The sequence below is a fragment of the Coregonus lavaretus genome (assembly GCF_964263955.1).
Source record: "Coregonus lavaretus genome assembly, chromosome: 19".
NCBI classification, from domain to species: domain Eukaryota; kingdom Metazoa; phylum Chordata; class Actinopteri; order Salmoniformes; family Salmonidae; genus Coregonus; species Coregonus lavaretus.
The window spans coordinates 19,397,829-19,419,874 of record NC_140006.1 but is presented as its reverse complement, the minus strand read 5'-3'; the positions used below and the strand labels follow the sequence as shown (position 1 = coordinate 19,419,874).

The window sequence follows — 22,046 nt, the reverse complement described above, 5'->3', positions numbered from 1 at the left end:
TTTTTCACACTCAACAGTTTCCCGTGTGTATCAGGTATGGTCCACCACCCAAAGGACATCCAGCCAACTTGACACAACCGTGGGAAGGATTGGATTCAACATCGGCCAGCATCCCTGTGGAACGCTTTCGACACCTTGTAGAGTCCATGCCCCGACTAATTGAGGCTGTTCTGAGGGCAAAGGGGGGGAGGGGGAGTATACATTGTACACTCAATGTATATAATATATAGATTAACTATCTTCAAAGTAATGACTCAGAACGTCAGTTATTTTAGTGAATTAAATAATTAATGTTACATTTTACCACTTTAGACTGTACAAAACAATAAAAGAAAGGTAGCTAGCGCACTGCAATGTGAATAACTTGTTGGATTCATTCAGAACTTCTTGTTCTCACTTTCTGCCACAAGGCATTCTGGTACTTGCAGTTTTTTTTTTACCAATAGGCCTACAAAATAAACATTCTAATAGTTCTCAATCACATTAATTGCAATGCAATACAATGACTCTTGTAAATAACATCTGTAGATCATTCTTAATTAAATTAGCTGTGCCACATTTAACTCTGTAACCCATTTACTGTAAGTTACAACACTATGGTGAATAGGTGCCATTTGAGATGCTGCCTAAAAATGTAATATAAACCAATCAAGGCCTGTAGTCTCACCAGTCTTTTGGCCATGGGAGTCTTGTCCTCCCCAGGAAGATGTTGCTCCAGGGCCAGAACGATGCAGTTGGCCGTGATGGTCGCCAGGATCACCCACTCAAACGGTGTAAGGGCCACAAAGTTAAGGAAAGGGCTTTTTTACACTATCATATACAGTACACAACAATCATTTGACAAACACATGATAGTGATAATGCTATTTATATTGGTGTTGGGGGGAGGGGCATATCATTACAATGGAATCTATTATACTTCTATGGCTGTGGATGTTGGTCGTTCCAGTAAAATGAAAATTAGATGGATGGATTATCAGTTGATGGATGGATGGATGATGGAATGGTTGATATAGAGAATGGCATCGAAACAAAACAGTCCGAGATAATACAGTATCCATGGCAAAATTACAGTAACAGTTATCTGAGTGTGCTCAAAAGTCACTTTGACCTGACAGCCTCTTCCCACAGGACAACTCTTTGTGGGACCTGTTTTATGTGAAATGTGATACCCACAGATTTGCTGCTGCATCGCTGTGTGTGTGTGTGTGTGTGTGCATGTGTGTGTGTGTGTGTGTGTGTGTGTGTGTGTGTGTGTGGGTGTGTGTGTATGAGAGACTGTGTTTGTCTTGACTATGGTAAGAGGCGCCACATGGGACACTCTCTCCTTCATTATTCATTTCTAGCCTTGAGTGAAAATGGTGTCATTAACTCACTACGGTGGGATGTGGCGGGGGCCTCTGGGAGCTACTGTGAATGAGTCCACATCATGTCAGCACGACTCAAACTACTTAAAAATAGCCAATCCAGAGAACAAAATAATACTCCTCAACAAAATAATACTCTCCAGATTCATGACTCCCATTAGTCACTCACAGTCACTTGAATTAATATTCACCACCAACTACCAGACCTGGGCTCACAAAGTACAGTTTTCTTTCAAATACTTTAAGCGTTTGATTGAGCCTGCCTGGAAGTGCCAAGTGTATACGATTTGCACTTTGGGGAAAATTCTATTAGGTCCATTGCCTCATAAAAGCTCAATCAAGTGCAGAAAAAAAAACTATCTGGTCCTGAACACTCAGTCTCACAATTATACCTCCAACCCTCTGTGTTAAACTTGCCTTGACCACTCTGGTCCCACACCCACACAACAACTGGGATGATGGTTAGATAACAGCAAGCAGGAGAGTGACACAGTGTATGAGTATGATAATACTCAAAAGAGCAGTGAATTGCATTATGGAATCAATGCATTATCTGTATTGCTACAATGTAAAGCACAAGAAAGTATTGGTACAGATGTAGGATCTTAATTTGAGCCAGTTTCATACAGCAGGAAAGTAATCCTGCAGAAACAGGAAATGTGAATTATTATGTGGATTATAATTAATGGACAGTTTTGTAGGGGTTTATATGTTTTTCGTAAGATCAAGTCTGCAATTTCAAAGTGGAAATTACAAACTTCAGAAGCCTTTTTAAACCTCTATATATACACTACAAGTTTTAAATTTCCTGCATTGCAGGAAAGTTCTCCTGCAATTGGGTGATCAAATTAAAATCCTACACCTGTACGGCTATAAGAGTTATACTCTTAAGTACTAGCATTACACAACGAAGCAGTCTCTGTCTCTTTGGTGGATATTGATAGATAGCATAGAAAAGGCAACAAAAAAAACTAGTTTTGCTTAGTTAAGCAGATCACTGTAGTGGTGTAGTAGCCCTTCCTCAACTCTAAAAGTATCTGCAATGACCTACAAGGACAGATATTCATGTAGGAAAACGCATAAGTGAAAAGAATAATGCATTTGTCCTGACTCCTACTCATGTTTATATTCCATCATGCACCAAGGCAGCAAGAGATATGCCTACAACCTACACCCACAGTATGCAGAGCTGATCATCACATGCATGTTCTGTTAACTTCAGTGAGCACAGCCAGCTCACATTCACACAGCATTTTATAGCACAATAGGTAAATCTATGGGTTTGAGGGAGATGGATAAAGGTACAGAAGGTAGGCCAGCTATTTAAAATAGTTGTCATGAAAAATGGAAAAAATGATAGATTGACAGACTGACAAACAGACAGTAATATTGGACTAATAGACAAAGACAAATGTGCTGTACCTCATCAAATAACAGATTGCACAGGGCCTAATAACAGTCCAATCAAATCTGAACAACTACAGTGATGACTGAGGCCAGCCATTATATAACCTGCTAACCCAGTCAAGAATGTGAAGTCCAAACAACTAAATTCACTAAATTCCAATAGTGAAACATTTGTAGAATGGCGCACTAGATAAGTATGGCGCTTTCCATGGTGCTGAACTGCACTAAAGTCAATGTAGCTATAAGCAATACTTTTTGACAACGGAAAACTACTCTTAAGTGCTGTGATATTCAGGAGGTAAGCCTAACTTGTGAGTGAGAGTGAGTCTGTATAGTATAAGGAAGGATATGGCCATTCTATGATCCTCTTGGCAGTTTTCCGAATTAAATTGTCCTCGGCGAATATAAAGAGGGACCTGTTGACCGTGAGGCAGTTCTGCCGGTGGGGAATTGGGTTGTAAAGAGCCATTGTGCGCGCCCTCGCTGCTTTGGTTTGTTTCAGCGTCCCTGACCCTGTACCTGAAGCCGTGTCCCCGCCGTCCTCCCCGCGCTCCGGGTCCCCGGAGTCTCGGGAATCCATCGCCATCTGAACCTCGTCTCCAAACCGAGCCATTCTATGGAAGAAAAAACGAGGATGAGACTTGCTAAATGTTGTTTTCTTGTATATCAAAACAGATGAAAAAGCTAATGGGTTGAAATAGTAAAATATCCACTTTCAATCCATTGACAGCCTGAGACGACCTGTTGGAGCGCCAATATTACCCCCCAAAAAGTTACATGTAATGTCATTCCATGCTGAAGTAAACTACAAAAGGTAAAATTCGTGATGCGTTTTAATACAAATTCCATTATGTATAACGATTCGGTTACACGGATTGTAAAATCTCTCAATCTATAGCCTATCAATCATCCCCATCTGTCCGGGCGAGTGAAAAGTGATTGTCAGCCTCGCTCCAGGCAAGTTTCAACATAAGCACATCATTGGATCCACCGACTTTCTAAACATTATTAACTTGAGTTACGTACACTATAGAATGCATGTTTAGCCTAAACCAAGTTGATTTTCGTCTCCAACTACTTTAAGCATCTCCTCTCGTCCAGCCAAATTCGATATTGGTAACCTTCTGAAACGATTGGTATACTAAAACATTTTTGCATTCCTTTATCCGCTTATCAATCAGAAATGTAATTGTAGAGATAAACATTTGGCGCGATAATACTGGTTTGATAGGCGCACGCTTATCTTTCAATGTGATCACCTGCCTCTCTATGAAGCGCGAGCTCCCGCACGCTTGCGCAACCCCCTCCCACGTCTTTCAGTGTGGCAATTTTCAACATCCATCTGAATGAGAATTATCATGAGATAGAAAATCATATTTCCGTTTCCATGGCAATACATCTTTCAGCGTTCAAGGATATACGCTGACATTTTCTCAAAATTGTCACTTTCCAAAAATACACATGAACTATGCATTATATAAATCCATTATCCACACCATTTGCAGGTTCTTGTAAGTTCTACATTTATAGCAAGAAGCATAATTCATAAGGGGGTGGGTAGAAGGGCGGGGTGGAATCGCCTTTGAAATTTAAGGAACACATTAGTTATCCTATCTGTGAGCCTTATGTTATAGTAAAATACAGGTAGATACACATACTGTAGGCCTCTTTCTCTGCAATGCATTTCGAAACGTTTTCTGCAAAACATTAGGTGTGTCATTTGTACCACTAGGTGACAGTCATTGCATCAGTGAACACACCATCAACATGAACTGTAAAGGTTTCTATAGAACCACTAACATAACACTAGCCTCCCACTGGGCACCAACTGGTTAAATCAACGTTGTTAAGGTATTGTGATGTGGAATCTACATGGACAATACATTGGATTTGAAAAAAGTCATAAACTGTTGTTTTGAGGGTACATTTCTACCATAGGAATATGTCATCATGGTAACCAATTTTCATAATAGACAAATATTGTATTAAACAACATCATATCATCAAAGTAATATCAACTATAAGAAAAAAACCATAGGCCGGGAAGCACCTTCTACTGGAGAGTTGACCTATCTACAACTATGTCTTCCATCCAGGGTTTTAACCAGCCCTGCTTATCTTTGATATTTGTCACTGACTATAACCAATGTAATATAGTGAGAATGATTGTTGATAAATCTCCAATTAATAGATTCACTGTTGCTATCGAAGTCCAAAGGGTAGGCTCAACAGAGCAAATTAAATGTGCAGTGCCTTCGGAAAGTATTCAGACCCCTTGACTTTTTCCACTTCGTTAGGTTACAGCCTTATTCTAAAATTGATTAAATTGTTTTTTTATCCTCATCAATCTACACACAATACCCCACAATGACGAAGCAAAAACAGGTTTTTAGAAATGTTTGCTAATTTATAAAAATAAAAAAACTGAAAATATACATTTACATAAGTATTCTGACCCTTTACTCAGTACTTTGTTGAAGCACCTGTAATGAATACTCAGGGAGAAAAAGGTGTAGATTCACGCACAGAGCGCGGCAGGTGTTTATTTCACCTTCGCAGAAGGCAGGAATCGTGGTCACGATCAAGGATCTCTCTGTACTTTGCTCCATTCATCTTTCCCTTGATCCTGACTAGTCTCCCAGTCCCTGCCGCTGAAAAACATCCCCACAGCATGATGCTGCCACCACCATGCTTAACCGTAAGGATGGTGCCAGGTTTCCTCCATACGTGACGCTTGGCACTCAGGCCAAAGAGTTCAATCTTGAATTCATCAGATCAGATCATCTTATTTTTCATGGTCTGAGAGTCTTCAGGTGCCTTTTGGCAAACTCCAAGCGGGCTGTCATGTGCCTTTTACTGAGGAGTGGCTTCCGTCTGGCCATTCTACCATAAAGGCCTGATTGGTGGAGTGCGGCAGAGATGGTTGTCCTTCTGGAAGGTTCTCCCATCTCCACAGAGGAACTCCAGAGCTCTGTCAGAGTGACCATCGGGTTCTTGGTCACCTCCCTGACCAAGGCCCTTCTCCCCCGATTGCTCAGTTTGGCCGGGTGGCCAGCTCTAGGAAGAGTCTTGGTGGTTCCTGTCACGCCCTGACTAATGGGACTCTTGTATGTTGAGTCAGGGTGTGGAGATCTAGGTTATTATTTCTATGTTCTCATTCTAGGTTTTGTATTTCTATGTTTGGCCGGGTGTGATTCCCAATTAGAGGCAGCTGTCGCTCGTTGTCTCTGATTGGGGATCATACTTTAGTAGCCTGTTTGTTATCATTAGTTGTGGGATCTTGTTCCGTGTAGAGGCTTGTTTTGTGTTTAGCCTGAGGACTTCACGTTACGTTGTTTTGTTGTTTTTGTTCATGTGTTTATCTTTATAATAAACATGTATGCATTTCACGCAGCGCCTTGGTCTGACCCATCCTTCAACGTACGTGACAGAAGATCCCACCAAACACGGACCAAGCAGCGTGCCCAGGAGCAAACACCCTGGACACAGGTGGGGAAGATGTGGTCTTGGGAGGAGATATTTGCGGGGAAAGGACCATGGGCGAAGGTAGATGCCCAGGCAGGAGAGGAGCAACAGCAACACAGAGGGCGCCGGCCCAGGAGGAAGCCAGAGAGGCAGCCCCAAGAACCATTTTTAGGGGGGCTAAAGGGGTGGTCGGGGAGCGAGAGAGAAGAGCCCCGACCACTGCACCCGGTGGGTTTCCAGGTTGAGTCCCTACGACCATGGGAACAAGAGTGGGAACAGTTTTATACTGAGGAGTCGGAGGATGACGACGACGATGAGTTTCTGTTCCCTAACTCGTGGGGGCTCCCGGAGGAGTTCTCACTGGAGGAGAATTGCCGAGAGAGAGAGAAGGATCGGATCTGCAGGGTAAGAGAGGAGGCCACCACATTACGGGGGCTGATAGCGAGAATAGAGCGGGAGAGCTCCATTCAAGAGGAGGCACTGCAGGAGGCTCGTAGGGAGAAGGAGGAAGTAGATGCACGGAGAGAGGAGCTGGTTAGGCAACATAAGGAGCGTGGGTTAATTGAGGAACCCATGTATGCGGAGATACGCACTGCATCGCTAGTGCACATGCACAGCCCAGTGCGCTCTGTGCCAGCGCCCCGCATGTGTCGTGCGAAAGTGGGCAGCCAGCCAGGACGGGTTGTGCCGGCTCAACGCTCCTGGTCTCCAGTGCGCCTCCAAGGTCCAGTATATCCTGCTCCGGTTCTACGCACTGTGTCACCAGCGCACCTCACCAGTCCTGTACGGCCCGTACCTGCTCCTCGCACCAAGCCAGTGGTGTGTGTCCCCAGTCCGGCCCGGCCCGTTCCTGCTCCTCGCACCAAGCCAGTGGTGCGTGTCGCCAGCCAGGTACGACCCGTACCTGCTCCCCGCACCAAGCCAGTGGTGTGTGTCCCCAGTCCGGCCCGGCCCATTCCTGTTCCTCGCACCAGACCAGTGGTGCGTGTTCCCAGTCCGGCCCGGCCCGTTCCTGTTCCTCGCACCAGGCCAGTGGTGCGTGTTCCCAGTCCGGGACGGCCCGTGCCTGCTCCCCGCACCAAGCCAGTGGTGCGTGTCGCCAGTCCAGCCCGGCCTGTTCCTGCTCCTCGCACCAAGCCAGTGGTGCGTGTTCCTAGTCCGGTCTGGCCCGTGCCTGCTCCTCGCACCAGACCAGTGGTGCATGTGTCCAGTCCGGCACGGACCATGCCCGCTCCACCGGTGCCTGATCCAGCTCCGGTCAGTGGCTCCAATCCGGAGCCAGAGCAGTCCGCTCCACCGGTGCCCGGTCCAGCTCCAGTCAGCGGCTCCACTCCGGAGCCAGAGCGTCCGCTCCACCAGGGTCTAGTCCAGCTCCGGTCAGCAGCTCCACTCTGGAGCCAGAGCAGTCCGCTCCACCGGTGCACGGTCCAGCTCCGGTCAGCAGCTCCACTCCGGAGCCAGAGCAGTCCACTCCACCGGTGCCTAGTCCAGCTCCGGTCAGCGGCTCTAGTCCAGACCCAGACGTCAGCCCCTCTCCAGGTTCGGGGTCTCCCACACCAGGGCCCAGACAGGGCCGGACCGGACTAGGAACACGCACCACTGGCTTGGTGCGAGGAGCAGGAATGGGCCGGGCCGGACTGGCGACACGCACCACTGTCTTGGTGCGGGGAGCAGGCACGGGCCGTACCGGACTGGGAACACGCACCACTGGCCTGGTGCGAGGAACAGGAACGTGACAGTTCCAAACTTCTTCCATTTAAGAATGATGGAGGCCACTGTGTTCTTGGGGACCTTCAATGCTGCAGACATATTTTGGTACCCTTCACCAGATCTGTGCCTCGACACAATCCTGTCTCGGAGCTCTACGGACAATTCCATTCAAACCTCATGGCTTGGTTTTTGCTCTGATATGCACTGTCAACTGTGGGACCTTATATAGACAGGTGTGTGCCTTTCCAAACCATGTCCAATCAATTTAATTTACCACAGGTGGACTCCAATCAAGTTCTAGAAACATCTCAAGGATAGTCAATGGAAAATGATGCACCTGAGCTCCATTTCGAGTCTCATAGCAAAGGGTCTGAATATTTACGTAAATAAGGCTGTTAAAAACCTGTTTAGGCTTTGTCATCATGGGGTATTGTGTGTAGATTGCTGAGGATGTTATTTTATTTAATCAGTTTTAGAATAAGTAGTGTGTTACCAATTGTGTTCTTGGTGACTATGGTCCCTGCTGCCTTGGGATCATTGACAATATCCTCCTGTGTAGTTCTGGGCTGATTCCTCACCGTTCTCATGATCATTGCAACTCCACGAGGTGAGATCTTGCATGGAGCCCCAGGCCGAGGGAGATTGACAGTTATTTTCTGTTTCTTCCATTTGCGAATAATCGCACCAACTGTTGTCACCTTCTCACCAAGCTGCTTGCCGACGGTCTTGTAGCCCATTCCAGCCTTGTGTAGGTCTACAATCTTGTCCCTGACATCCTTGGACAGCTCTTTGGTCTTGGCCATGGTGGAGAGTTTGGAATCTGATTGATTGATTGCTTCTGTGGACAGGTCTCTTTTATACAGGTAACAAACTGAGATTAGGAGCACTCCCTTTAAGAGTGTGCTCCTAATCTCAGCTCGTTACCTGTATAAAAGACACCTGGGAGCCAGAAATCTTTCTGATTGAGAGGGGGTCAAATACTTATTTCCCTCATTAAAATGCAAATCAATTTATAAAATTTTTGACATGCGTTTTTCTGGATTTTGTTGTTGTTATTCTGTCTCTCACTGTTCAAATAAACCTACCATTAAAATTATAGACTGATCATTTCTTTGTCAGTGGGAAAACGTACAAAATCAGCAGGGGATCAAATCCTTTTTTCCCTCACTGTGTATATATATATATATATATATATATATATATATATATATATATATATATATATATATATTCATATATTTTTTTGTTGCCTGTTTTGCATGTTATTTTGGCATTAATATGTGTAACATATCAATTTGCAAACAATGTAAAGATAAATCTACGGGGAGAGCTCGAAAATTCAAGCCTCTTGGGTGCTGCCATAGAGTTACATTAGAATTGCCCATCCAAGAAGGCTCAAGGTCATTGGCCACAGATAAAATGACATCAAATCACGTTATATCTACCGTAGCTTTGATTGGACTGATTATGTCAACATCATACTTTCAAAATCTTAGCTAGCAAGCTAGCAGTCATCATCATGAATCAAGTCAACAATCTACTGGCAAATCCTTTTCAATCCTTGTCGTATGAAGTGAAATGATGAAGAGAAATTATAGATAAAAAGTATCGGTGCTCATCGGCCATTGGACATAAACATTACACAACATGTTGGAAATCACAAATTCAATAATGAGTGGTTTGGAAGGAATCAGTGGCTAACTGCAAGCATTGCAAAGCAATCACTAGCCAGCTATTCAGTGGAGTGTGTGTGTGGTCCAAGTCTGGGTTTAAGGGACTATTTTCCAAGCTTAAAAGGATAAACATTCAACATTGGCTATGCTGTCAATCCAGCATTCCTTCTGCCACATTCAAAACAACTGAAAACTTGTAACTGGAAAATCTCAGACTTCTGTGACTTCAAGACAACTGGGAACTCTGAAAAGAACTAGCTCCGACTGGGAAAATACGTTTTGAATGGTCATCCAACTCGGAATTCCAAGTCGGAAATTCGGGCCTCTATCTAGAGCTGCAACCTGAAGATCACTGATGTCGTGATTCAACCTTGTTTTTTTTTCCAAGTTCCCAGTTGTCTTTAAAGCACCATAAATCCAGAGAATGCCAGACTTTGATGACAAAGTTGGATGAAAAAATTTGCCCACAAGAAGGACCGCCGCACCACCTTCCTGTTCAAGTGAGCACAGCACAACAAGGTGAGTCCAAAAATGTATTGTATGCTGCTGCATAAATGATGTAATATGCCAGGGAGATATGTATACTGTAGCTAAGAAAGTAATACTAAGTGTATGTTGTGTAGTAAGCTGTTAGTAGCCCATGTGCCTCACCCTAATAATTTGGTCCCTTTTCCCCTCATAACTTAGCCTACTGTTCTGACTTGGTGGTGCACATGTAGCCTATAGCCTGTTTTAGAGAAATGTCATCATTGAATATTGTAAGAGCTTTCCTTGTCTGCTTATATGCCCCTTCATTTATCCTACGGTTCTGACTTGGTGTACAGGGAAAATACTGTAAGAACAGCCCATGTTCTGAATTGTGTCGTTGTACATTTCAAAAGTGCTGAACAAATAGTTGCATTGACTACGTCCGTTCTAGCTCGCTCATTAATGTCTTAATCGAAATTACGGATTGCATCTTATCCGCTCGTCGTCCCCTTATGCCATAATTTGTACTTCTCAATTGTCAGTAGAAACCATATTTGTTTAAGCAAGTCAGCCATATCAACTATGTTTTTTTTAAAGGCAGTAAATTTGACTGAATGAACTGTTTCAGTGCCAGACAAGGCTCACTGATAGCCAGGTGTAGCAGTGGTAAGGTGTTGGGACTGCTGTTGGGACAGCATTATGTAGGCCCTAACAGTTTGTGGCCACCGTTATAGTGAAATTAGTGTATTGTTTAGTGGCTTTGCTCCAATGTTATTTTTTTCCCCCACCAAGATTTACATGCTAAAATCGGCACTGGAATAGGATAAAAATCCAATCAAACTGTGTTTTACATTTTAGCAGACGCTCTTATCCAGAGCGACTTACAGTTAGTGGAAACATTTTTTTTTTTCATACCCCCTGTGGGAATCAAACCCACAACTCTGGCGTTGCAAACACCATGCTCTATCAACTGAGCTACATCCCTGCCAGCCATTCCCTCCCCTACCCTGGGCCAATTGCACGCCGCCCCATGGGTCTCCCGGTCGCGGCCGGCTACGACAGAGCCTGGATTCGAACCAGGATCTCTAGTGGCACAGCTAGCACTGTGATGCAGTGCCTTAGACCACTGCGCCACTCGGGAGACTTAAATGCATTTAAAGTTTGATTTGATTTGATTCTATTCTTTAACTTAGATTTTTGTTTGAAATGGAGACGTGAGTCTAACATGTCAATTATTAATTTGTAGACAAACTGGGATTAAAGCCAGACTCAGTGGCGCAGATGGAGCTATCCAAGCAGAAGAAACATCTCCTTTAAATGTTGATATTTGTTTGCTTTGACAGCCAACACAATTCAATAACACTTTTGCAATATATTAAATAACCTATTAACTTGTCTACAAGTTAACAAATGATATGTTGGATTCAAGTCATCTCAACCAAAAAATACAAGTTAAATAAATACAATAAAAGGATTAAGCCAGTGGCTCAGATCTAACTATCCAAGCAGTAGATAGTTTTTGTGTATGGGTGGTCCTCTGTAGCTCAGCTGGTAGAGCACGGCGCTTGTAACGCCAAGGTAGTGGGTTCGATCCCCGGGACCACCCATACACAAAAATGTATGCACGCATGACTGTAAGTCGCTTTGGATAAAAGCGTCTGCTAAATGGCATATTATTTTTATTATTATTTAAACACAGTTCAACAATTTTTGTAAGCGAGTAAATAGCGTAGCCCTTTCCTGCAGTCAAATTACCCAAATCTGTGGCCTCATGGGTGGAATGTTATTAATATTTTTCATAATTTCATAATTAATAAACATATTTTCTTTTTTAAACACTGGAAATCTGGTGTTTCTATGTAAACCGTTTTGTTATATTTCAGTCTTCTGTGATGAATATAAAGTGTAATATTGGGATACAAATTCAAAATTGAATACATTTCACCTCTATATCTGACATGGTACAGGTGTCTTTTTTTAAGCCCATAACCATGTGTGTGAGGTGTATACTTTTGTTTCAAAGTAGATTTGTTTAAGACTACCAAGAAATACTGTGTGACCCTGATTTAGCCCACTGCTGTAAAAGGCAAATGTTAAGGCTATCTTACAAACTAATGTTATGTAACATGTGTTTATTCAACCTTAAAATAAGTAACACATCCATGGCCACATTTTGAGGTTACTGTAACAATACATTTCTTCTTATATAATAAGAGAAAGCGTGCATGTTCAGGGTCGCTGGTCTGTGGAAATCTTCACAATTGCTATAATGATCTGCATAGAATCTCAAATGGCATTGATAACTTGCACCATGTACTTTAATGTAATCTCAACTGCAATCATTTGGTTCAGCTATTAGATGAAGCACAGTAATAACACATTAAATTGTTGTATAAATAAACAAAATATCTGACATATTCCAGTGGCGGACAGTGCCATTTCAGATGAGGGAGGACGATGTTTTTTCATGAGCATGGCCTTATTTCTATTACAGCATAATGGATGACTGTCATTCATATTCCATTCACCCAGTTAAATGTAACAGTGATAGGTTTAGGCTATTACATGATACTCAAAATTTCCCTATACCCATCATGAGGTTGCAACAACCTATGAATGAAAGTTTACAACGTAGGTGCACACAGGTCGAGAGACAAATTTGATATGACAGACAGTGACACATGGACAGACAGTGACATTCAATAATGCCTTGCACACTCTTGCCTGCATCTAACTGATAGTGGGTGTAATCATTAGTCCAACAGTTGCAAACAAGAGTTTCTAATGAACAAATTCAGGTATGTTTATCCCCGTTTTGTTCCGTTTTCTTCTGTTCAACAGAATCGGTGGAATGAATACACCCCTGATCATGCGTAAACACAGTTCACAGTGTCATAGCAGCCACATTGTATTCTTTCTCGCATCTACATTATGCGTTCTCCTCCTTTCACCTCAAGCTTACCTTGACTTGGAAGAGTTCCAGTGTTGTGTTGGATAGTCATAGCCAGCTAGCTAACATAGCATCCCTCTGTTTGAGCAGGGTGTTTCAGTAGGCTAAACCAGCTAGCTGTATTTGCTAGCTAAGTAAGTGAAACTGAAAAAAAAGTACAAAATCTCTCTCTCTCCCTCTATTTCTCTCTTGCTTCTCCTTCATTTAGGAAAACATTAATTTGTTCAAAACTCTTCAACTATTTTCTTTCTCTCTCTTTGAGTCAACTACTCACCACATTATGTACATTGCAGTCCTAGCTAGCTGTAGCTTATGCTTTCAGTACTAAATTAATTATCTGATCCTTTGATTGGGTGGACAACATGTCAGTTCATGCTGCAAAACCTGTGATAGGTTGGAGGACGTCCTCCGGAAGTTGTCATAATTACTTTGTAAGTCTATGGAAGGGGGTGAGAATAAAATCAAATCGTATTTGTCACATGCGCCGAATACAACAGCTGTATACCTTACAGTGAAATGCTTACTTACAAGCCCTTAACCAACAATGCAGTTTTAAGTAAAAAAATTGATAAGTAAAAAAATAAAGAAATAACAAATAATTAAAGAGCAGCAGTAAAATAATAGTAGCGAGGCTATATACAGGGGGTACCGGTACAGAGTCAATGTGCGGGAGCACAGGTTAGTTGAGGTAATTGAGGTAATATGTACATGTAGGTAGAGTTAAAGTGACTATGTATCGATAATAAACAGAGAGTGGCAGCAATGCAAATAGTCCGGGTAGCCATTTGATTAGATGTTCAGGAGTCTTATGGCTTGGGGGTAGAAGCTGTTAACAAGCTTTTTGGACCTAGACTTGGCGCTCCGGTACCGCTTGCCGTGCGATAGCAGAGAGAACAGTCTATGACTAGGGTGGCTGGAGTCTTTGACCATTTTTAGGGCCTTCCAATGACACCACCTGGTATAGAGGACCTGGATGGCAGGAAGCTTGGCCCCAGTGATGTACTGGGCCGTACGCACTACCCTCTGTAGTGCCTTGCGGTCGGAGGCTGAGCAGTTGCCATACCAGGCAGTGATGCAACCAGTCAGGATGCTCTCGATGGTGCAGCTGTAGATCTTTTTGAGGATCTGAGGACCCATGCCAAATCTTTTCAGTCTCCTGAGGGGGAATAGGCTTTGTCATGCCCTCTTCACGACTGTCTTGGTGTGTTTGGACCATGATAGTTTGTTGGTGATGTGGACACCAAGGAACTTGAAGCTCTCAACCTGCAACCTGTCTATGAGAATGGGGGAGTGCTTGGTCCTCCTTTTCATGTAGTCCACAATCATCTCCTTTGTCTTGAACCATGAGCCTCCTAGGTTTTGTATTGAAGTCAATGTACAGTCGTGGTCAAAAGTTTTGAGAATGACACAAATACTAATTTTCACAAAGTCTGTTGCCTCAGTTTTGATAAAGGCAATTTGCATATACTCCAGAATATCATGAAGAGTGATCAGATCAATTGAAATTAATTGCAAAGTCCCTCTTTGCCATGAAAATATACTTAATCCACTGCATTTCAGCCCTGCCACAAAAGGACCAGCTGCCATCATGTCAGTGATTTTCTCGTTAACACAGGTGAGAGTGTTGACGAGGACAAGGCTGGAGATCACTCTGTCATGCTGATTGAGTTAGAATAACAGACTGGAAGCTTTAAAAGGAGGGTGGTGCTTGAAATCATTGTTCTTCCTCTGTTAACCATGGTTTCCTTCAAGGAAACACGTGCCGTCATCATTGCTTTGCACAAAAAGGACTTCACAGGCAAGGATATTGCTGCTTGTAAGATTGCACCTAAATCAACCATTTATCGGATCATCAAGAACTTCAAGGAGAGAGGTTCAATTGTTGTGAAGAAGGCGTCAGGGCCCCCAAGAAAGTCCAGCAAGCGCCAGGACCGCCTCCTAAAGTTGATTCAGCTGCGGGATCGGGGCACCACCAGTGCAGAGCTTGCTCAGCAATGGCAGCAGGCAGGTGTGAGTGCATCTGCACACACAGTGAGGCGAATACTTTTGGAGGATGGCCTGGTGTCAAGAAGGGCAGCAAAGAAGCCACTTCTCTCCAGGAAAAACATCAGGGACAGACTGATATTCTGCAAAAGGTACAGAGATTGGACTACTGAGGACTGGGGTAAAGTCATTTTCTCTGATGAATCCCCTTTCCGATTGTTTGGGGCATCCAGAAAACACCTTGTCCGGAGAATACGAGGTGAGCGCTACCATCAGTCCTGTGTCATGCCAACAGTAAAGCATCCTGAGACCATTCATGTGTGGGGTTGCTTCTCAGCCAAGGGAGTGGGCTCACTCACAATTTTGCCTAAGAACACAGCCATGAATAAAGAATGGTACCAACACATCCTCCGAGAGCAACTTCTCCCAACCATCCAAGAACAGTTTGGTGATGACCAATGCCTTTTCCAGCATGATGGAGCACCTTGCCATAAGGCAAAAGTGATAACTAAGTGGTAAATAATGTATTGTGTCATTTTGGAGTCACTTTAATTATAAATAAGAATATAATATGTTTCTAAATACATGTACAGTGGGAAAAAAAAGTATTTAGTCAGCCACCAATTGTGCAAGTTCTCCCACTTAAAAAGATGAGAGGCCTGTAATTTTCATCATAGGTACACGTCAACTATGACAGACAAATTGAGATTTTTTTTCTCCAGAAAATCACATTGTAGGATTTTTAATGAATTTATTTGCAAATTATGGTGGAAAATAAGTATTTGGTCACCTACAAACAAGCAAGATTTCTGGCTCTCACAGACCTGTAACTTCTTCTTTAAGAGGCTCCTCTGTCCTCCACTCGTTACCTGTATTAATGGCACCTGTTTGAACTTGTTATCAGTATAAAAGACACCTGTCCACAACCTCAAACAGTCACACTCCAAACTCCACTATGGCCAAGACCAAAGAGCTGTCAAAGGACACCAGAAACAAAATTGTAGACCTGCACCAGGCTGGGAAGACTGAATCTGCAATAGGTAAGCAGCTTGGTTTGAAGAAATCAACTGTGGGAGCAATTATTAGGAAATGGAAGACATACAAGACCTCTGATAATCTCCCTCGATCTGGGGCTCCACGCAAGATCTCACCCCGTGGGGTCAAAATGATCACAAGAACGGTGAGCTAAAATCCCAGAACCACACGGGAGGACCTAGTGAATGACCTGCAGAGAGCTGGGACCAAAGTAACAAAGCCTACCATCAGTAACACACTACGCCGCCAGGGACTCAAATCCTGCAGTGCTCCAGGCCCGTCTGAAGTTTGCATGACAATGATCCCAAACACACCGCCCGGGCAACGAAGGAGTGGCTTCGTAAGAATCATTTCAAGGTCTTGGAGTGGCCTAGCCAGTCTCCAGATCTCAACCCCATAGAAAATCTTTGGAGGGAGTTGAAAGTCTGTGTTGCCCAGCGACAGCCCCAAAACATCACTGCTCTAGAGGAGATCTGCATGGAGGAATGGGCCAAAATACCAGCAACAGTGTGTGAAAACCTTGTGAAGACTTACAGAAAACGTTTGACCTGTGTCATTGCCAACAAAGGGTATATAACAAAGTATTGAGAAACTTTTGTTATTGACCAAATACTTATTTTCCACCATAATTTGCAAATAAATTCATTAAAAATCCTACAATGTGATTTTCTGGATTTTTTTTCTCATTTTGTCTGTCATAGTTGACGTGTACCTATGATGAAAATTACAGGCCTCTCTCATCTTTTTACGTGGGAGAACTTGCACAATTGGTGGCTGACTAAATACTTTTTTTCCCCACTGTACATTAATGTGGATGCTACCATGATTACGGATAATCCTGAATGAATCGTGAATAATGATGAGTGATAAAGTTACAGACGCACAAATATATTATCATACACCCCCCAAAATTCTAACCTCCCCTGGTATTATAATGGTGAGAGGTCAGCATGTCTTGGGGGTAATTTCTAAACGGTTCACCCGCTATGGATAGAAATACCCTCAAATTAAAGCTGACAGTCTGCACTTTAACCTCATAGTCATTGTATCATTTCAAATCCAAAGTGCTGGACTACAGAGCCAAAACAACACAAAATGTGTCACTGTCCCAATACTTTTGGAGCTCAATGTAATTTCCCCCTTGTATTATTTCATACAGTCTTTTTTGCTCATCTTTATCAAGGGTGCCAATACTTTTAGAGGTGACTGTATTAGCTTTAGGCTACACACTGAGCGCATTGAGATATTTTTATTAATGAAGACAGACTTGTAGGCTACTATTAAAAACATTTAACCAATCCAGGTCATTGTGCTAGTATGGGAATATCATGTCTGAAATAAAAATAGATCATGAAATAGATATTGAGGGGCTGCCCCCTTTTTGAGGGAGAGGAGAAGAAAGCAGGGGCTTTAACACTAGTTCAGAGTGTGATGGAGACCTAATTTGGCAACCAGGCTCATTCCATCTGCCGCTGTCCTTCCCTTCCCAATGGGGACTCAGGGAGATGTGGAGATGGGTCTAACAAATGACCACCACTTCATCCCAAGAGAATTGGGATGAATGGGTATACTGTATGTGATGTATACTGCATGTGCAGATAAGGAGAGAGAGAGAGAGAGAGAGAGAGAGAGAGAGAGAGAGAGAGAGAGAGAGAGAGAGAGAGAGAGAGAGAGAGAGAGAGAGAGAGAGAGAGAGAGAGAGAGAGAGAGAGAGAGAGAGAGAGAGAGAGAGAGAGAGAGAGAGAGAGAGAGAGAGAGGGAAGGGGGAGCGAGAAAGAGGGAGGGAGAAATGTAAACTAAAAATTGCGTATTTAAATCCAGCTATCTGTTTTACATAAACCTCCATTACATAAAGCACAAAAAAAAAACACTCAATATTTGTCAATTTCTATAAACATGACATTCCTTTTTCTCTATCTTAACAGTTGTTTCCATAGCGACACAGCTCTCTTGAATTTCTGCTCTGTTCTTTTCATTTTGCCAACAAAAGCCATGTTGCACAATAGAGCAACCTCTTCCTACAGAAATCAGTTTCTTCCCCAGGGCAACTCCGCTTCAAGCACATCACGTCAAGGTTTCAGTCCCTCTAGATAAACGGAAGGGCCAATACCACCTTCAAACAATACAAAATAAAATAAGTAAACTGAACGCGTATGAACAACGCTCAGCTTACTATGTTGGATGTAACAACCGATCATGATCCAATATCAAATCATCAAAGTTGCACAGAGAAACACGTTGTGTTTGTTTCCAGATTGAATCCACCATGCATAATAATCATGCATTCATCATTATGTCAGCTCATCATCATCATCATCATCATGCCTTCAGATGTCACTTCATAATACATAGCATCAGAAGGGTTAGCATGGTTGTTCCTATGACAGCATCAGGAACAACTGAGTAACCTTCAGCCTGTTCTGGTGGGGGTAGCTGGATTAAGTAGGTGGGGTCCACATCTACACTACACTTCCACTAAAATGACCTCAGTAGGGGGGTCATGGCAGAAATGGTGTGCTGTTATTATGTGTTTCAGCAGGAAGTTCTGTATTGGAGATACAAAGAGGAGAAGAGCATTTCCGGTGGCATCTCATGTTTCTCTAGACATGGCAGAAAAACTAATGATGTATTTATCTCTTCACAACATTTTGGAGGAGGAAATTATAATAAGCACTTTAAAAAAATATTCCTATTACACCCATTAACATTAAAAGAGAACATTGAAAAGCATTTATGTAATTGTTGACAGAGACTTTCACCAACCAACACTGATTGGAGTGGCTTTAGCGATTTTCTTTTTCTCCGTTACCTAGCAACAGACACGCTACATTCCTGAGTTTTGTTGGTTTGGACATAACAATAACTGAAGCTTATATAGACAGATATATTAATCATAACCTAACTGTACACCACACCCCCAATCAAAGTTGCATTTTGATAATGGTAAAATGTTGTTTATGTCTCCTACAGTAATCCCTATCCTGTACAATATTGCTCAAAGATGGCAACTGTCAGTCAAAAGTGGTTGGTCCATCCCATCCTGTGACACGTGTCAAAAATGTGTCCCTCTTCAGACACACACTCATATGTCATTAAAAGTTATTTGTAACCTTTTGTAAGATCCTTAGAAATACTTCAACGTTTATTGAAACCAGTCATCCACTACTTGTATAGCATAACCATCTCTACTGCTCTACTGCTCATATATAGCAAATACCCAAACCATTTTGGGTACTGCTGGGAAGAACAAGAACTTCTCTTTCCATTGTCATCTCCACTATCTATCTGATTTTCTACGGTCTGCTTTGTTTTATTCTGTGGCATCCTCTAATGGTCAGATATGCACACTACATTCAGATAAGCCTTCATGTCTGGCCTTTCTGCTGGACATTCTATTAGGACTACAAAAATACTAGAGGTGGAATTCAGGGGGAATGCGTGGGAATAAATGTGTGAGTTCCCAAATTGAATCTCATTTTGACATGCTGAAACTGTTGTTAAGGGTGAATTCCCAGTGATTCCCAAACCTGATAGACACCATAGTACAAGACTGAGAGAGTACCCGTTGCATTGAATGTTGCACATTGGAACACTGGGTTGCAACCCAAAATAAACAACTCTCCCAATTATGTTTGGCTGTATATGATGAATGAGTGAGGGGGCGGTGGGGGGATGTGAAGCGAGAGAGTGTGTGCTTGTGTAGTAGGGATACGAAATAGTAATTATGTACGTGTGTATGACAGAGTGAGAGAGCACGGAAAAGACAGAATGAGAGTGAAAGCATGAGAGAGAGAAAGCATGAGAGAGACAGCGACAAAGAGAGAGTGACAAGATAACCCAGTATATACCAGTATGTGCTGTATGAACGGTATGATGAAGAGGGTGTGTTGGGGGCGGTGGGGGGAGAGAGGGGGGTAGAGAGATGAGTGGGGGTCTACAGTGATGGAGTGGAACTCCACAGTCAAGTGATGCTAAGGAGGTAATCAGAGCTCCAGGCTCCAGAGCTCAATGTTCCACAAGCAAGCTACGCATACACTAGCTTGCGTTAAACGTAATTTCTCTCTGCCCCATGGCAAAAATATAATAATAAATAGTAATAATAATTATTATAATATATTTGGGGGGGGGGGGGGGGGGGGGCATGCCCGAACCTTGCGTGGGCCCCGCAAAACTGCGCTACGCCACTGACCTCAATGTAGGCTGATTATTCTGTGCATTCCTATAAATAATTAGATACATTCTGCACATTTCTTTTCATCTTGACACATGCCAGAGATCTGAAGAGAGAACCCCTCCCCCTCTATCTTGTGTACTTACTCCCACTCTTTCCTGCGGGCCTGTGGTGTGCTCTGCATCTTGTGCGACTCGTGGGCTCTGATCACATCCCTCTGATCCACAATGCCCCCACGTCTCCTCTGCATACTACAGGGGCTCACAGACCCTGAGCCTGTGTCCGACCCGACCTTTTCAACCCTGTAAGGGACATCAAAGCTGGCCGCCCGCGGGGGTAGAGCCAGGGTCTCCAGGCCGGAGCGGGGAACCTGCAGGGAGCAGGAGCGGGACCCCTGAACTAGGCCCCCCTGACGGGTGGTGCCCACGCTGGGCCTCGGGGTCCGACGCCATGCCTCGGGCTCAGGGAGAGAGAGGGAGGAGCGGGTGCCGTGCATCCCCCTACTGGTGGTGCAGCCTTTGGGATCAGAAGCCAAACCCGCTGGGGCACAGTGGTCTGGCGTCAGAGAGAGATTTAGCTGAGCTGGTGAGCATCTCTGGACAGGAGAGCTGCTGGGATCAGCATAATTTTAGAGAGAGAGAAAGAGAGAGAGAGAGAGAGAGAATATATTAACAAGTCTTAGAAAACTGATTTTTATTTTCTGTAACTCAATCTGATAACCAGAAGCTAAAAACAAGCTAAAAATTAATTCCCTGTTCAGTCTTATCTCATGCAGACCAGACAGATTTGTTTTCTCCTAACTCTCAGACAGTGAGTCCACCTGCCGATGTTCCCTATTTTAACCTTTAACATCATCGATGTAGGAGCACACAATGGTCACCTTTATCTGACCATTGGTCCGTTCCTTTCAGTGATGATGATGTTGTCAAATAAAAGGGGTTAAAAGTCTGATCCCTGTGGAGGCGTAAGGCTGTATTGATATTTCACTGAAGAGTCATTGGGTGAAAAGAAAAGTACAGTGATCTCCCTGGATGCAGCCCTATTTTCTTTCAGTGTTAACAGCTGTTTGTGTGAAGCTAACTACTAATGCATAACTAATATGTACTAAAGAACCAAGCACTTCGAGTATAATAGGAGAAGGAGAATGATAGATGGAAAACCAAGCTGAAAACCAAAGGAGTAAAATAATGACTTGATCCTCTCTAACCTCACCTTTCCTGATTGCAATCTGATTACATGAACAAAATCTACCCAATAATACACTATATTAAAATGACTTGAATAAGAGCACATAATTGGATGATGATGTAAATGCCAGGGGTTCATCACACCATTATCAACCTCCTTGCGCCAATGGATCTCACAGGATTACCCTGGCTGCTTTCCTATTGTTGTGTCGAGAAAACGTTGCTAATTATGCTGTGAGAACAAGGAAATCCGCTGACGCTGTCCTCTGATCATAAAGGTTTATTTATATCAAAGGGTTACAGCTTCAATTTACAGATATCTGCAGACATCTGGAGACCAACGACCCAAAATAATAAGTTGTTCTGATCTCCTTTGTCTCAACCAAGTATTTATAATCTTTACCATGAAATGGGTGGTTTTCCATACAGACCAATCACCTGTCTCCACACAACAGACTTCCTCTGTTCTATGGGGAGTCCCCATAAAACTGCTCCCCAGATGCTCCCTCTAAGCTGAATAAACATCCTCTCAGATACCATTTGAAAACGTTAGCAAAGTCATAATTCCTCAGATACTGCACTATCTACAGATGTAGGATCTTAATTTGATTACCCTGTTGCAGTAGAACT

At 43.2% G+C, this 22,046-nt stretch overlaps 1 protein-coding gene across 1 annotated transcript in view; it reads right to left on the bottom strand.

The window, feature by feature from the left end:
• LOC311147233 (voltage-dependent R-type calcium channel subunit alpha-1E-like) overlaps window positions 1–20,494 on the bottom strand; it is a gene marked incomplete at its 3' end in the record, with an annotated part of 124,133 nt that extends 103,639 nt beyond the window's left edge. Inside the window, 3 exon segments of the mRNA XM_084183895.1 lie at window positions 668–773; window positions 3,125–3,388; window positions 20,376–20,494. Coding sequence (XP_084040021.1) covers window positions 668–773; window positions 3,125–3,388; window positions 20,376–20,479 — 474 coding nt within the window. The 5' untranslated portion in view covers window positions 20,480–20,494.
• Between the last annotated feature and the right edge of the window lie 1,552 nt (window positions 20,495–22,046).